At 51.9% G+C, this 16,680-nt stretch overlaps 2 protein-coding genes and 2 long non-coding RNA genes across 5 annotated transcripts in view; 3 read left to right on the forward strand and 1 right to left on the reverse strand.

The window, feature by feature from the left end:
• The window catches only part of HOXD4 (homeobox D4), a 27,702-nt gene extending 20,489 nt beyond the window's left edge, over positions 1 to 7,213 (forward strand). Inside the window, exons 3-4 of the transcript XR_014829293.1 lie at positions 6,103 to 6,204; positions 6,748 to 7,213. The gene's annotated coding sequence lies outside the window, so the exon portion shown is untranslated. The remainder of the gene's footprint in view (positions 1 to 6,102; positions 6,205 to 6,747) is intronic.
• HOXD3 (homeobox D3) overlaps positions 1 to 11,960 on the forward strand; it is a 20,839-nt gene extending 8,879 nt beyond the window's left edge. For both annotated transcript variants that reach the window (XM_013984299.3, XM_084999056.1), the window contains exons 2-4: positions 6,103 to 6,204; positions 6,748 to 7,371; positions 9,222 to 11,960. In XM_013984299.3, the coding sequence (XP_013839753.1) occupies positions 6,831 to 7,371; positions 9,222 to 9,979 (1,299 nt within the window). In that variant the 5' untranslated portion in view covers positions 6,103 to 6,204; positions 6,748 to 6,830 and the 3' untranslated portion in view covers positions 9,980 to 11,960. The remainder of the gene's footprint in view (positions 1 to 6,102; positions 6,205 to 6,747; positions 7,372 to 9,221) is intronic.
• Positions 11,961 to 12,983: 1,023 nt separating this feature from the next.
• LOC146395997 (uncharacterized) lies at positions 12,984 to 16,680 on the forward strand. The gene is made up of 2 exons (XR_014829294.1): positions 12,984 to 15,940; positions 16,109 to 16,680. It is a non-coding gene; the product is annotated as an uncharacterized LOC146395997 (long non-coding RNA).
• Positions 13,227 to 14,427, reverse strand: LOC146395998 (uncharacterized). Its single transcript, XR_014829295.1, has 3 exons — positions 14,291 to 14,427; positions 13,798 to 13,832; positions 13,227 to 13,362 (listed from the first exon to the last, which is right to left on the reverse strand). It is a non-coding gene; the product is annotated as an uncharacterized LOC146395998 (long non-coding RNA).

The following is a 16,680-nucleotide window of genomic DNA, read 5'->3' on the forward strand; positions in this document are numbered from 1 at the left end:
ATGAAATGAATAAAGAGAAACTTTTTTTTTTTACACTGTCACTGCCAAAGTAAGATGGAGCGTCATATTAATTCTGTGTTTTGGGCTCCCTGGCTGGGCGCAGGCAGGTTGATTTATACGTATTTAAAATAAACTCTGTGGCCAGCCAGCTCCCTGCATTGTTCTGGGAGCTAGCTCCATGCCTTTATCTCTTGCTGTTTGCTTAATATTTTTTAATTGAGAGGTTAAAGTGCCACTCAAGCTTCTCCCCCAAATTCAAGAGAACCTCCAAACTACCCAGAAGAGTTTGAGAGAATCCTCTACACTCTCCCTTGGTAGTCTGGGTTTTGACTGAGATAGTGGTAGAGAAAAGGTTTAGGGCTTCTGGGTCCTTCTCCTCTAAGAACCTGAAATGGAAGCTAAATCATATTTTGGTTCCTACACCCCAACCATCCTTTTGTTTACTTCATCCTGTGGCTTCTAGATGTGGGAGGACAGGTCAGTTCATCCTGGGTCTTTCCCCAGGGCTGCTGCCTGAAAAAGCAGATCCATGAGTCAGAATGAGTGGCTCCCTGCTCCAGGGAAGACCACAGGGCCAAACCAGGCTGGGCCTCTGTTGGGGAGGGACCCAGAAAGCAAGGAGCACTCCCTTAGCCTAGGTTGGGACGAGCCCTAGCTGGAGAGGGACCCATTTCCCAGGGCATTTCCATCAAAGGGGAGCAGTAAAGTTGTTTTGTCAACAGCCTGTGCTTGGCTCCATCAGAACTTAAAGTCGCTGGACATTTTTCTTCTCTCGCTGCCTTGGAGCTGCACGCCTGCCAACTTAGTCAGCTGAATCCAATTACTGCGAGCAGCATTTCATTTGGCCCCATGGAGCACTCACTTATAACTTCCCCGAAAATTTCAATAATCCGCACCAAGGCTCCCTATCCAAAAGACTTTTCCCGGGGTTCTGGTGGAGGATGGTCTGCAGGGGACCCGCTCTTCCTTGACAGGTCTCAGACGGGGCTCCCTCCACTCGCCCGGTTTCTGGCTGTGGAAAGGGTACTTGAGCTGGTGGCCCAGGGCCAGCGGGTAAAGCCTGCGATTCTGAGCAAGCAGACGGCTGAAGTTGGTTGAGCCCCTGCTGGGTGGTGCGTGGGCTGGGGAAAGAGCGCGGGCGAAGACGGTGGGGGCTCTGGACAGCCCAACTCTGGCTATCTAGGGGTGGGTTTCCTCTTTCCTTTCCCCTTCCCAAACCTCCTGCGCCCAGAGCACACCGCGCACCGCAAACCGTGGAATGCCCGGGAGCAAACTTACCCTGTTCCTCCGCGGCTGGGAAAACAAAATCTAGTTACAGGCTTGGGGAAAATCGCGACCTTGAGTGGCCTCCCAATTTAGCCCTTCTTCTGAAATTAGGAAGTTCCTAATTTTAAAGAACTCTCCGCTCCCCTCCACCCCACCCCACAAAAAAATAACCAAGCGCTGAAAGTTGACGTTCGCCCACGAGAGAATGTATCATATAAAGCGGCTTCGGACCCGCCTGTCGGTCGGTCCGAGGGCCCGGGTCCATCTTGCCTCCACCGCATAGCCCTGGGGCCCGCCCGCCCAGCCGAGTGGGCCCCCCTGGGCTTGGGGCTGGCTGGGAAGCTGAAACCCAGGCGCGATGTTAGGAGCCCTACCGGGCCGGAATCTCTCGGAGGCGCTTCCGTTGGGTGTTCATTAAGGGGTGAGTTATTGCTGCGTGAGCCAAAGGTCACTTCAAAGGCTTATGGCTGCGAGCTCTGGTCTTTAGAAGGGCCCTGAACGCTTTGTGTGGGGCTTTCCCGGGCGCAGCTTAGTGTTTGCAAACTACTGAGTCGACAAATTGCACAGGGCAGATGCAAGAGGAGGCATTGTGTCTCTCCTTTCACCTGACCGGGGGGCGGGCACCTGCTGAGTGCAGGCGGAGGTGGGCAGCTAGGTCTGTTTCAGGATGGGGTGGAAGGAATGTTTGTTTCTTAGGCTCTTTGCAGCCTGATCCCCAATAGAACCAGTCGTGGGCAGCCCAGGCCAGGAATGTGGTGGATGCTACTAGAATAAAATAAACTCAGGGAAACAAGTGGAGATATACTGTACAAACCAAGAAATAACACCCAGCTCCCTCTTCACTGGGGCTACTTTGGGAGCCTTGCCTAGGACCCATCCAGGCCCAGCTGTATATCCACCCTCCTTTTCTGGTGCCCTGTGCTGTGGCCTCTCCCTTTTGCTCCTGAGAGGATAGGCTTGGCCTGGAGGTTTGGGGAACCTGGGGGCATTTAGGGCTTGGTTGGAGTAGAAGGAGAGGGAATGGTTTCCCTGTGCATCTGACCCACTTGGCTCACCCACTGTGGAGGGTCTGGCCCTTCCTGGCTCCCCCTTCCTCCATCCAGTCAAGAATTTTTATGTTGAAACCCACCCGCTCTCTACTCAGGAGCCAAAGGAGTCTCTTCTCTGCCAGTAAGAAGGTGCTGGGATGGCTGCGGAAACCATCTACAAGGGTGACATTGATTATGATACTCCTAAAGGGAGCAAAGCCTCTCTGCATCTGTTTGTAAGAAAGAACTGGCTGCCACTGAGAGTTTTCCATTTTTGTTCTAGATTGTCTCAACAGAATATCAAAAGGAACCTGAAGAGCCTGCAAAAAGAGTTAGAGACAAAATTTGATAAAACACGCACGCACATTGTGTCGAGTGGTGTGATTTTTAAAAATAATTTCCACTACATTTCCATTTGTCCTGCAACTCAAGGTAGCCATCTCAGGATTCATACATCAACACATAAAACAAAGGGCGGCTTTGAAGTGGATCACCTCAGTGTGAACTGCCGCCGGTTACATGATAACCGATCATCAGCCTTCAAATTTATGGTGCTTTAATGGGGTGAGCCCAGTGCCTTAAATGCAGGGTGTATTACGTATTGCATTATCTGGGCTAAATAAGAGTGATTTAGAAGCAGAAGAACTCAGGCTGAGAGATCAGGAGAATGTGGGCAGAAAGCTGCCCCAGCTCTACAGTAAATATATCACCTTCTGAACAAACCCGAAAAGGAGTAGTTTCCAAATCCAGAAGTAGTAAACCCAATAGGGAGGGAAGAATCCTTGCTAGGTTTCAGGGAATTAATTGGGGATGCCCAGCAAGGTTGGTGTCCGCCAGAAAGAGATCTGTAGACTTCCAAGGCTCTGATTTAGGCAAAAGAGAGAGAAGAGCGGAAGCTAGCCCAAATCTTAGGGAAAACATTGAGAGGAACAGAAGCAACCTGCACTCCAACGCCTCCTCCTTCTTTTCAAGTTCCGTGGACTAACACTACCCGTCCGTGATTTACGACGATCGCGGAGCTAGTCACAGCCGGCCCAGAGCCGCCGCCTCCATCCATCCCCAAGCCTTTCCGCCGCTCTGCCGCCGAGGCGGGCGGAGCAGCGGGGCTGGCCTCCGCGCGTCCAGCGATCTCCCCTCCCAAGGCCACGGCAGGCAGCAGGTCTTCGTCCCCGGCCAGGCTGCGCTCGTCCCGTCCCGCGTCCGGCCGCTGAGCAGAGCTGCTGCAAGAGGCGGGCACGGGCCACTTTATATAGTAGCCCTGCTCGCCGGGCGCGGGCCGGGAAAAAGTGCGGAGCAGGGAATTCTTTTGCTGCGCTTCCTCCTACGCGGAGCCTGTTTTCCACTTCTGAAAAGTGCTGGGCCTTGGGAAGTGTTTTTCTTTTCATTCCTTACTGAAGCGTTTACTGCCGCCGCGCTCGAAGTCATAAATTTTGCTACAAACCACAATGACAGGTGCATTGATATGCACCGTGAGAGCTCCAGCTGCTTAATAACCCCGTCCCCCGGCCGCTGTGAGCGCCTTTTATTTATTCGGTATCATATTTAGGTATTGATCCTGTGCAGAATTAAGTGCAGGGAGCAAGTATCAGGATTCGGCTGATTTGGAGGCGCGGCGGGTGCGGCGGGACAGCGTGGCCTGGGCAGCGGGCAATGGTCGCTCCGAGGCCGCCTTCTTTCCGGCTGTGGACCGTTTGGCCCTGCATTCCCGGCCTACGGTTGGGCCTCGGAACTTGAGCTAGACGACTTACCCGGACGGCGAGAAAGAACCAGCCAGATCCCCTTTGGTGCCCCTTCCCCAGGAGGAGCAAGGGATGGCGTGGGGTGGGGTATGGTATTTGGGGGAGGATGCCACAGCATCAGATGTTGTCCCTGTCCCTGGCGGGGGTGAGGTGTGTGTGGGTGGGTGGGTGATCGGGTCCAGATTAGGGGGATGGTGGGGAGCGGGTGAGAGAAAAGGGCAGCTGAGGACTTCGAAGACCGCCCCTCCCCCCACACGCGCTCTCGTCTTCACCCCAAGGCATTTGGGTCTGGAGCCCAAACGAGCAGAGCAGTACCAAAGGGCAAGAAAAGAAAGCCTTGGAAAAGGAGGGAGGGTGATGGAAAAGATGAGCCACTGAACAGTTGACCATTGTCCAAGTGATTTATGACCCGTTCCTGCTTTTTAGGTTCAAGCAGAGTTCACGAGGAGTAAGGATTTCTGGAAAGAAATAAGCTTCTTTTTTTAAACCAGTTTTGTAGCAATAGTCTCAGGTTCTGTTTTAGGAAAGGTGACTTCTTGGGACTTTATATTTGGGGGCAGGGGAGAGGCTACAAAGTCCTTCCCAGTGAAGAGAGGGCTGCTTCCCTTGCTTCTGGGGAAATGGACATTTGGGTGGTGGATCATCACTGAGTGGGCCTTAGAATTCCTTAAGACAAGAAAACAGAAGAACAGACTCTATAGTTACTCAGGCAGCTGCCCAGTATTTGCACTTTTGAGGTCTATGCACAGAGCTTTTCTAGGAATATGCCACAAATATATACTGTAAAGCCATCTGTTTCAAAGACCTGATCAGTTCCTAAAGAAGCTATTTTAATGTGACTGGTCTACCTATCAAGATAAACTTGGTCACCCTGGGAGGCAAGAAGGGGGATGTTTTGCTTCCACTGTTGTAAATGGAGTGACAGAAGTAGCAGTGAGTTCTGGTGGTCTGTGACCATTTGACATCCAGAGCACCCAAGGTTTAAGACTGGAAGCAGGATCCTAGAAAAGTCCAGAGATTTAACCAAACTCAGAGTACGTAGTCCTTTGGCCTGGGGGTGAACACAGATAAATACTAGTCACAGGATGAGGATGTAGCTGTCCATTTAACATTCAGTAGCTTTAACAGTCAGAGAATGATACAGAAACAAATGAAAGATAGACACCAGCTTTGTTTGGTAGATAGTCTAACTGCATACATTCAAGAACAATAATAGGAACTGTTCCTAAAACATTACATCCTACTAGTCTGTTATTCCATTGAGAAGAGGCCTGTCTCATTACGGTTAATGGCATATTCATTTATATTGTAAAACAAAATGGGCAACTAAAGTAACAAATAAAGGCTAATATGAAAAAAAGATTTTAATTGAGGTAGGCTGTTTGGTGAAAGTGGAGGGGAAATGAGTAAATAGAGGAGTGGACTTAGTACTAGTGGTCAAATCCATTAGGTCACGTAATTTGTCCAGATAATATGGTTCATCATGATGACCATGATGGAAGCCAAGGAGTTTGGGGCAAGGAAAGTTGCCTGAAAGATGAGATCAAGAATTCAGACCAGGGAGCTGACCTGTGAGTTTTCTTTATCAACCAGAGGAAAGTGGTTGAATGGTATTAGTTATACTTTAACTCATTAGGGGCTTTCAGGAGAAGAGGGGGGTAGGTGAGAAGAGAAACCGCCCCGTCAAGAGTCAGAAGACACAAAAGAGGTAGAATTTTTCTTAGGTTTTTCTTCTTCTAATTCTGGGTCCATTCATCATGCCATGAGAGGTTCTCTCATTGGCTGTAAGTTAGGTGGGAGGTGGGGTGGAATGGAGGTCGATAGTAACATTTATACAATGGAGGCAGGATTAAAATGATAAAGTTTAATATAAAGCATTCTCCATTTGCCCATGCTCCATGCATTGCAAATTCTAAATCTCTTTACTTACTTCCAGTGATATCCATTTAAAAGTAGTAGAGGACAAAGTAAAACATAGAAAAAGGTAGATGAAAGAGAAGAAACTTTTCTAGTCTCAAAATAAGTCTGTGAGTCTTTAAGTACTCTTCTTGGCTTTTGTCTCCTGGTAGATTTCACAGTGCTGACCCACGTACTAACCAGCAGATTTCACCTTGTCACCGGAGTGTGGACTATCTGGGTCTCCATGAAAGATGCTGTGATTTTGAAACCAGGTGGGGGAGATACTTTTTTTGAGAGATCTGGCTGTTCGAGTGGGGGTTTTTTTTGCCCTTCAAAGCCCTGGGATGATCCAATGATTGACTGATTGATCCATTCATTCATTCACTCATTCAGGGAGCATTTACTGCACTTACTACATGTGGGGTGCTGGGCTGGATGTTAGGAATATATTGGTGAATAAGACAGTCCTTACCTGCAAAGAGCTCAAAGTGTAGTGGGAGAATCAGCCATTAAAATGTATCAGGCCTTAAGTGCTTTTCTATGCAATTTCAAAGGGTAAATTGACAATCGTGGAGAAAATTGTACCTGGAAAAAAAAGAAAAGCCCTTTCCCTTGGATGAAGGAAAGCCTTTTCTTATGATTATGGGAAATTCTTTCTGACTCTTTCAAGGGTTCAAAAAAGTTGAACTTCATAAAATCCCAGATCCTTCTACTATGAAGTGGGCGGGGAAGCAGAGAGGCTGGGCTAGTCCTTCTATATTGTCTGGTCTTGCCAACGACAGTCCCTCTGGGACCTCTCACTTTTTTCTTTGCAGGTTATCTGGAGGCTGGGACTGCCCCAGCTCTCTCAGGATTTGGCAGACATTGGAGGTGGTGGTGAAGGAGACAGCAGTGGTCAATGTTATTTGAGCAGGGTCAGCAGGCCCCAGAGCTTCCTGAGTGCACGATGCAGAAGGCTGCTTACTATGAAAACCCAGGACTCTTTGGGGGCTATGGCTACAGCAAAGCCGCTGACACTTATGGCTATAGTGCCCCCCATCAGCCTTATCCACCCCCCGCTGCTGCCAGCTCCCTGGACACTGATTACCCAGGCTCTGCCTGCTCCATCCAGAGCGCTGCACCTCTGAGAGCCCCAGCCCACAAGGGGGCTGAACTTAACGGAAGCTGCATGCGGCCTGGCACTGGGAACAGCCAAGGTGGGGGTGGAGGCAGCCAGCCTCCTGGTCTGAACTCAGAGCAGCAGCCACCACAACCCCCTCCTCCACCACCAACCCTGCCCCCATCCTCACCCACCAACCCTGGAGGTGGAATACCTGCCAAGAAGGCCAAGGGTGGGCCCAATGCTTCTGGCTCCTCTGCCACCATCAGCAAGCAGATCTTTCCCTGGATGAAAGAGTCCCGACAGAACTCCAAACAGAAGAACAGCTGTGCCAGTGCAGGTAGCTCTCTGGGCTAGTGCCCCCAGACTCACCCCAGGAAGCTAGCTTGCATAGGAATCAAGAGGCTTAGGACTGGGAGTAGAACTTTGTGGAGACCATGTGTCTAAACTCCTCCTCATGCAGAAATGTTCTTTCCTTTTAATGTCTCTGATTGGGGTCATATCCTTACAGTGACAGGATGCTGAGTTCCATTCCAGACGGCTGGCACCATTGCTAGGCAAGTCTCATAGTCATTCATAGGCAGCTTGTCCTTATGCTGCCCTCGAATCTGCTTTCCTGGGCTGCTGGTTCAACTCCTGGGCTCCTACTCAACTCCTTCTTCCAGCCAATAGCTCTTTAAAACTTGAGGATGGGTAATATGATCCTTAAGCCCAGGTGGTTACACAACCCATATCACAAGACTCCCACTTCCTTAAATCAATAAGAACTAAAGTCTGTGGAATGCTGTTTAAGAACCATGTCAAGTGCTTTACAGGCATTATCTAATTTAATTTTCCAAAGGTCCTTTTGAGGTAGGTATATGATAAAACACCCATTTTACAGATAAAGGAACTGTTACGGGTGATAAGTCACTCGCTCAAGATCATAAGAGGACAAATTGGCACACCCGAGTCCAACCACGGCCTGCAAGGAATAACCATGGGACTCTACTTGGCCCATCCCAGCTCAGTTCTCCCCATCACAGCAAATCCCTAATGTGGAGGGACATATCCTAGGGGAAGAGGATGTACTCTGAAACAGGAGAAAGCTTGGGTTTTTCTCCCTGGAAAGTGAGACCCTGGAGTTGAGAAGGTTTTCCGTAGGTCCATTCAGTGCATGTGTGGAAGAAAACCAGGCAGGGTCAGGAACTCTGAGGCCATCTGCCTCTCTGCTCAGCCTGCTTGGCTCCTGAACTTTTCTGGCCTTGTGTTCTCTGATGTACTTTAGCTCCAGGTAGATGAACTTGCTCCCAGGTCCAGGGCTAGCTTGAGGCTTGGGATGTAGTTTGTTATCAGACCTACGGTTTGCCTGCTGCTCTCTTGGGCGGCTGCTCCTGGGGGTTGGGTGGGGGAGTGTCTTCAAGCCTCTGAGCTCCTTCTCCTCCTGCCCCTCCTTCCCAGCTGCAGGCCCAGGCCCTCCCTCCCAGGAGAAATCCATTTGTCTTCCCAGGGAGGGAGTGGACAAGCTGCTGAGAGGTGGCAGGGGTGATGGAAACCAGTGTTGAGGCTGCTGCTCCTAGCATTGCAATACTCAAAATATGCCCAGCCTGGCCTTGGATCCCCTACAACTCCCTGGCAGTATTTTTATGGTTTGTCACCCCTCCCGACTTTTGGATACAGGGCCCTTGGGTGCACCTGGGCTGGAGGGAGGTGCCAAGATCATCGCCACCCTTATTCCATGCTTCCTGGGGTGCTTTGCCCAGAAGCCAGCCTCTGAGCAAGGCAGTTTGAGGCTGCCTCCTGCCCCTCACCCCTACCCCAGCAGCAGAGGCAGGAAGAAGGGGTGTTCAGAGAAGTCTGGCCCTTCTTTGGGGGAGGCCTTACTAGCTGCTCCTACTCTCTTATTAAACTCCTCCTCAGCCTTTGGGACAGGATGGTGGACTAGGCTGAAGGGGAGGGAGTGGGTAGAATGAGCTGGACTTCAGAAGGCAGAAGGGAGTTTCAGGTGCTACTGATAGGTAGGCCTGGGGCCTTTGAGTCCCCTTCTTGGACTCTCACCTCTCAAAGCCCCTCCCCTGCTGCAGCCGGGATTAAAGTGGGGGGCGGGGGGGGGGGAGGAGGAAGAGGCAGGAGCCAGGGAAGCACCCAACTCCAGTGTGGGTGTCCCCATCTCTCCCGCTCAGCGTCTCCTCTCTCTGCCTCCTTGCCCAGGAGAGAGCTGCGAAGACAAGAGCCCGCCGGGCCCAGCGTCCAAGCGGGTACGCACAGCTTACACGAGTGCCCAGCTGGTGGAGTTGGAGAAGGAATTCCATTTCAACCGCTACTTGTGCCGGCCACGCCGCGTGGAGATGGCTAATCTGCTGAACCTCACCGAGCGTCAGATCAAGATCTGGTTCCAGAACCGGCGCATGAAGTACAAGAAGGACCAGAAGGCCAAGGGCATCCTGCACTCGCCGGCGGGTCAGTCCCCAGAACGCAGCCCGCCGCTCGGCGGCGCCGCGGGCCACGTGGCCTACTCAGGCCAGCTGCCACCCGTGCCCGGCCTAGCCTACGACGCGCCCTCGCCGCCCGCTTTCGCCAAATCTCAGCCCAACATGTACGGCCTGGCCGCTTACACGGCGCCGCTCAGCAGCTGCCTGCCGCAGCAGAAGCGCTACGCGGCGCCGGAGTTCGAGCCCCACCCCATGGCGAGCAACGGCGGCGGCTTTGCCAGCGCCAACCTGCAGGGCAGCCCGGTGTACGTGGGCGGCAACTTCGTCGACTCCATGGCGCCGGCGTCCGGGCCCGTCTTCAACCTGGGCCACCTCTCGCACCCATCTTCAGCCAGCGTGGACTACAGTTGCGCCGCGCAGATTCCCGGCAACCATCACCACGGACCGTGTGACCCTCATCCCACCTACACAGATCTCTCGGCCCACCACTCGTCTCAGGGACGCCTGCCCGAGGCCCCCAAACTGACGCATCTGTAGCGGCGCGTTTACCTCTTTCGCTTTGGCGGCGGGGGGTGGCGGGCGGGGCCCGCGGGGCAGCTCAGTGACCCCCCCCCCCTTCGCTCTGGCTGGTCGCTGCCTCCTGGTCTCCGGCCAACAACGGCCAAGGATCAGGCGACTGGGCCTCCTCTCCAGGCGCGCCCTTCTTTGGGTTACTCTGGGTTACTCGCTCTAACTCAGCCGCAAAGATTCTCCTCTGTAAGCCTGACAGTGCCATACACTTCGGACCGAGGGACTCTGATCTGGTTATGGTGTCCCGAAGGTAAGTCTGAGATCCATCGTCGGCGCGCCCTGCAGAAGGTCCAGGGCCCGGGCCTTGCCCGCCTCTAGTTTAGTTGCAGAGACCTTAATTTATATACTTCCCTGCCGGTAAGGATTGCATCGGACACAACGATCTGTATTTATTATTTGAAGCGAGTCATTTCGTTTCCCTGATTATTTATCCTCGTCTTAATGTATTTATGTGTATATTTGTAGAATTCTCCAGCCGACTTTAGGAACGCCCTCCCAGGCCGCGGGGGCCACATTTCAGCTCTTTAGTCCCCTTGGTCTGAACTAGTTGAGAAAGTAGTTTTGAACAGTTGTAACCGTGGCTGGTGTTTGTAGTTGATGTAAAGGATTAAGACCGCAAATTGTCCTTCATGGGTAGAGTCAGGCGGCCCCGTGGCATGGCAGGACACCCGTTACTTGTTTCTCAACACCGCAGCCCTCGCCACTAGACACAGTTTATTGATTCAAATTGTCTGGTACTATTTGAACAAATATTTAGAATAAAAAAATTTCTCAGTCAGAAGTGTATCTGTGTTCATCATGCACACCTGCAAGTAGATCGCCCTGCCTTTATCTTGTGCACAATCTTGGTGGAAGGCACCCCAATAGGCTGACCCTTTGAACTATTTTTTTTTCCATTTATTTGGAATCCAGTACGCAAATTGGTTCCTGGGATACTTGACTACATTCCAGCTACTGACATTGGGGGGGGGGGGAAATATCTGAGGATGCAAGACTAGGAATGATTTGGGTGAGATGATCTAGATAGGGTTTTTTGTTTGTCTTTTTTTTTTTTTTTTTGCTTCTGCTACTGCCTGTTTTGCTCTCTTTCTAGACACTAATTGACTTTTTTAGACTGTATTTACATTGGGGAGGCCTGAGCTCACTTTTCTGTGTTAAGTAGTAAAAAATAAACTTTGAAAGAAAACTGACAATCAAAGAAAAGACACAAGAGAAGTCATAAGAAGAATTGAGCTGTGAAAAAAGTTAAGGTGCAGAAAAAGAATGATCATTTGAAGCCATGCACCTAAGCTTTTCCTATAGGAAATGCTATCACGACTTTTTCTTTTATAGCAATCGGTGGTTCATTTCTAAAGAAAACAAACGTTCCCCAAGATGTAAAGTAATAAAAGTTTCATTAATGGAACATAACAAGTATAAACACCTGTTTATTCTTGTTTCTTTGTACAAAATGGGCAAAAATGTCTTCAAAGATTTATAACCATTTTGTAAATATTAGCGTGGCTTTAGCTGGGGAGGACTACTTACACCCACTTCTCTAGGAGGAGGCACTTGGAAAACGCCTTCAGATAAGGTTCAGTTCTTTTGTATTTCAGCAAAGTCGGCCCACGCATCTCTATTTGGTTTGACAAATAATACAACTCCTACTACATGCCCGTGACTCGGGGTGAAATCCCTACCGTGTGGAAATAATTCAACTTCTAATCTTCTGGTGGAGCAACAATCGTTTCTATTTGGATGTTTGTGTTTTGCTAAATAATGATGGCTCAAAATAATATTTGGTTTCCTCATTCCTTTGTGCTGTTTTTAAAATAGCATGTTAGATTGGGGGTGGGAGGGGATTATCCTTTTGCTAAATTTCACTTTATCCGAGCAGGTTTAAAGTATACATGTTGTAGAAGTGTATCAACAGAATAAATGACTTCAAGTGAAGGGATATTTTACCCACTTCGAAGGCTTAAAATTGTTTTTCTACGAGATTTGCATCCATGGGCAGAATTTCTAATTGTAAGAAATTATTTTTTAAGCTATTAGGGAAATCAAAGAGCTTGCTGCCTTGCAGGGATTACAAAAACCTTTCTTAACTGGCTAAATATTAAATAGATGAATTGTCAGGCTGTTTAGATTGAGCCCGATTTTCCCTCATCTCCTCTTCCTACCATAAATAATAATAAAAATACATAATGCATCACGGCTCCAGGCGTTTTCCAGCGCGGTGTGTTACCGCAGGAGTATCTGCTGAGTCTGCGGGTGTCTGCAAGGCCCCAAGTGTCATCTGCGGCTTAGGGTTTCACGGATTAGATTTTAAATGGTGTCTAGCCCGGCTGACATCAGCTCCCTCTCACACTCAGGCTCCAAAGAAATGTGGGGTTAGGGGGCTCCCTCTCCAGGCAGCCGCCCCGAGGCAGCTCTCGATAGTGGGGTGGGAGTTCGCTTGGGACAAACCTGCGGTTCTCTCACCTCCAGAGGAAGGTTCCCCGAGGCTTCTAAGAACGAACGGCTCAGATCCGTTCCTGCCACTGGCGTGAGCGTCACATGACGGGCACACTCGGTAGCTCCCGGCGCGAGTGGGGGCGGCGGCGAATCCCGCGCGGCCACCGGCGAGGGCGAGAGTCGGGGCCCACGTACAGCTATTTAAAACTTCATAAATTATAAACAAGCCGCCCTAGCCTTCGCCATAAATTCTGCTCTTTTTGAGCCTGCAATTAGTGTTAGGAAGCGCAGGAGTCTAAACACAACCAAACACCCTCTGAAGGGCCCAACTGCCCGAGGTTGCAAACGTTTATTTCCCGGTGCCACCCCCTCCGGACCCGAGGTCTGCACAAAGTCGCCTCCTCTCCCGCCACCGCCGGCGGTACACACCCGGCTGGGTTCCCGCTCTGCGAGGGCAGGTCACAATAGCTGCTCTATCGGCGGAGGCGCCCGCCTCCTCCCTCCCGGGTCTCGGAGAAGCAGAGAAAGAAGAGTGGGGGAGGGGAGCCCGGCCCGGCAATGGCGCCCCGGGCCCTGGCCTCTCCTTCTCCCGGGGAGAACCTGCAGCGGGAAGCGGCAAGCCGGCAGCGGAAGGAAACCGCCACCACTGCCTAAGGCTTCTTCACGGGAGCGGCGCGCGGGGGACCGTGGGGAGCGCATCATGGCCTGGAGGCTGCTGGCCCCTCACCGCCCGGCGCTGGGTCGAAGGCGCCGGGAGCAGCGGGTCTTCCGGCAGCGGCGGCGCCATTGTGCGCGCGGCTTCCCACGGGCCCCGCGGCGAGGAGGCCGCACAAAGGCTGCGCGGGGCCGACGCCGGCAGGTGGGAGGGGCCGGCCCTGCTCCTGGCGCTGGGCTCTGGGAGGTTTACTTCGCTGGCCCTAGGGGAGGAAAAGGCTCTTTGGCTCCGGCCTGGGCCAGCTCTGCCTTTTTCCCACAGGGAGGCTGTAGGGGATCCGCCTGGGTCCTTAAGGGGTCAGGGCCTCAAGCCCAGGCCCAAGGATGAGAGGTGGCATCCCTCATTTGGGAGCCCCTGGTTGTTCGGTGGAGACAATCAGACTTGAATTAAAGCAGGGTAGAGGGGAGATAGCTGGAACGGCCTGCTGGAAGATGGGAGGCGGGGTGGAGGGGGAGGGAGATTCAGGCAGAGGGAAGCTTGCCCTGGCTACCAGGAGAAACTCAGGACTCAGCCTGGAGTGGAAGGAGGAGTTGCAGCTGAGCTAGCCAGGGGCATGGGGAAGTTGCAGAGCAAAAGGGCTTAAGTGTAGTCCTGGCCCCTGGAAAAGTGGCAAGAAAGGGCGATTACACATTCCTACCTTCTGGCTCTCAGACCTCAGCCTCATCCAGGGACCTGACAGAGAAAAATCCACCTCTGATGGAATCATTAAGTTAACCATCCATTTGTACCATTTCTTTGTACAGTCTTTCAAATGAGAGAGAGGGAGAGAATACAGAGCCAGTACTTTCCCCTTGGTGCAACCCCATGCCTACTCCCTATCAGAGGCACATCAGCCAAATTGGTTTCCCAGGCCCCAGAGTCTGCTAACCTTGCTGAAGAGGATTTTTTTTTTAATTTCTATTTGTAAGGAGTATTAAAAGATAGTGATTACCTGTACTAGCTACTCATTCCTCCTCCCTCCCCCATTCTGTACCAGCCAACTGACTAGTGAAGTGATCTTCTCAGCCAGCAGGCTTGGGAGCCTAGGCTTTCCATCTGTTGAGGTTTTTCATTAGGGAGGATGTGTGTGGGTGTAAGTTTGAATAACAAAGAGGAAACCCAACATTCTAATAAGTGTTTCTCTGCTTGACCTGGGGAAGCCAGAAGCTTGTTTGTCCCATTTCAAGGGAGAGTCACGGGCCTGTTTTGACATTATCTTCAGGAATAGTTGAAACTTCCTCCTGAAGTCAAGAATTGGTTAATCCCAGTTACAGATCCAGGAAGGTCCTCTTCATGTGGCAATTCCTGGCATTACTCTGGTCCTTCTTTCAGAAACTGTAAGAATAGGAAGAACAGAAGTTTGTATTAAATAAAAACAAAAAGAGATGCACAAGGCACCAGTCCCCACTGGCCGATAGCCTGATTACTTCAGGGCACTGCAACCTCCTAGAGAGGGTTTAGCTGAAGTCTGGGTGAGCAGACCCATCTCTAGACACTTTGGGAACAGGGAGCTGAGACTGAGTAACCCGCCAAATACTCTCCACCTCTGAGCATTGGCTCACCTAGATCTTTCTTGCGGAAGGTCTGGATGGAGACAAAAAAGAGGGTAGATGGAGCATCCACACTTACTGTATTGCTGGTGGAGAGGATCATCATAGAGGATGAAATCTTAGTTATCACTGTTCTCTCATCTTCTCCTCTAGCTACAAATGCCCTTATTGGGGGGGGGGGGGAGGACCTAAAGTTGGTGCCAAGTGGATTTATACACCTGGCCCAAAGCCCATGGCCTAAATAATCCCCTCAGGTCTCATACCCACCCTGGTAAGTTGGGAAAGTACAGAGACAATTCAAAGACCCACTTTCAGGCCAGGTCCAGCCTGAAACAGTGAACAAAAGGTTTCCACACATGAAAAGCCAGGGTAAATGGATGTCCAATCATTTGCAGTAGCAGAAGCAAGTGAGGGGTCCCCAGGAGATCAACACGGTGGGGGTACTACATAAGTCTTCCTGTCCTAGATCTTAAGGTAATATATCTCGACTGGCTGCTATATCTAGTCTGGATCATTTTATGGAAGAATAATCTCTGGAAAATGACAAGAATAGGATTTTAATATTAGTCAGAGCCCAAGGAGGAGATCTTAATTTCAATCAGAATCCATAGAGAACCCTGGTATAGATGAAGTGTTTTTGCGGGGAAGTGGGCCTAAAATCAGGCCAAGAACCTGTTGGGCCAGGGCCTTTTTGAAGGAGGGGGGAAGAATGTCCCTGACTTATGAGACAGGGAGAAGGCCTTTCGATGGCTCTATTGTTCAGAACGCGGCCCTACAAGTACCGCACCCCTCTCCACCTCCTCCTCCTCCTCCTCCTCCGCAAGGACCCAAGGGCCCAGCGAGCTGGAAACTGGGTCGGTTGAGCTGAGCTCGAGGCAGTGGCAGAGCCAAGACCGACCTCCCTCACCCTCGTCTGCTACCCCCTAGTGCCATCCCCGCCGCCGGCAGAAAACACACAAAGGACTCCTCCCACCCGTTCTCGAACCTGAGGACGCTCTGGGGAGGGGGCTGGCGTGGACCTCGAGTCTGAGCACCTCCCTCCCCCGCGGGGAACAATAGCCATCGCCTCCCAGTGGCGGTGGGGCGGTCGCGCGGCACAAAAGCCGGCTCGGCCCGCGCCATGTGACGCGCGCTCGGCCCGCTCTCCCGGCGGCGGCGGCGGCGGCGGCCGCAGGCTGCTCAGCGCGCGGCGGCGGCGGCGGGCGGGCGGGTGTTCCTGATCCACCTGGAACACTTTCGGGAAGACAAACGGTGAGTTAATCACCCAACCGGCTGGCGGCCGCGTCCCCCTGGCCCGCGGGGAGGCCGGGGGAGGGGCGGGGTGAAGGCCCGCTCTGCGTGTGTGTCTGGGGTGGGGGCGGGAGAGGTTAGTCCTATTAAGAGTCCATCAATCACCCGTGTGCACTTTTCGCTCGACAGCGGCTCTTCCTACTTCGGAGCAAGTCCGGGCCAGCTGGGATTCGACCAGAAACCGCAGGCGGAGGAGACGCGGGCACGCAGGCTAAGGGCTCACGGAGGGCGCGACCCGCCGCCTCGCGCTCGGCGGGTCACCTCCTCGTCCCGGGGCCGCGCTGCCTCCCGCCGGCCCGGCCCGCAGGCCACGCAGGGCGCCCACACGCCCCCGACGTGCGGGCCCCCACGCCGCCCGGACCCACAGTGATTCTGCCTTCCCGCCCCCTGAGCACCTTCCGCTCGCCCCAGTGACACCCTTAAACGCTGCACTCCCCTCACAAAGGGGCAGATCCATCTCTGAAAGCGCCGACAAGAAAAATTTCAGAGGGTCGGAAGATTCTTGCAAACACTTTTATTTAAGCGTTTTATAAAAGCTGTCCGGGGGATTAGAATTCAGGGGAGAGGCTGAACTAGTTTAGTTCCCTCATTTACCTGCAGGAGTATTTGTAGGGGAGGAAGCAAGATTAGACTCCTATTGAACTTGGAACTAAACTTGAATGCCATTTAAAATAATAATAAAAATATACCTAAGACACCAA

Source organism: Sus scrofa, chromosome 15, assembly GCF_054392235.1.
Source record: "Sus scrofa isolate SSC_HxYL_T2T_F1_AM1 chromosome 15, Sscrofa_HxYL_maternal_Yorkshire_Landrace_v2.0, whole genome shotgun sequence".
Lineage (NCBI taxonomy): Eukaryota > Metazoa > Chordata > Mammalia > Artiodactyla > Suidae > Sus > Sus scrofa.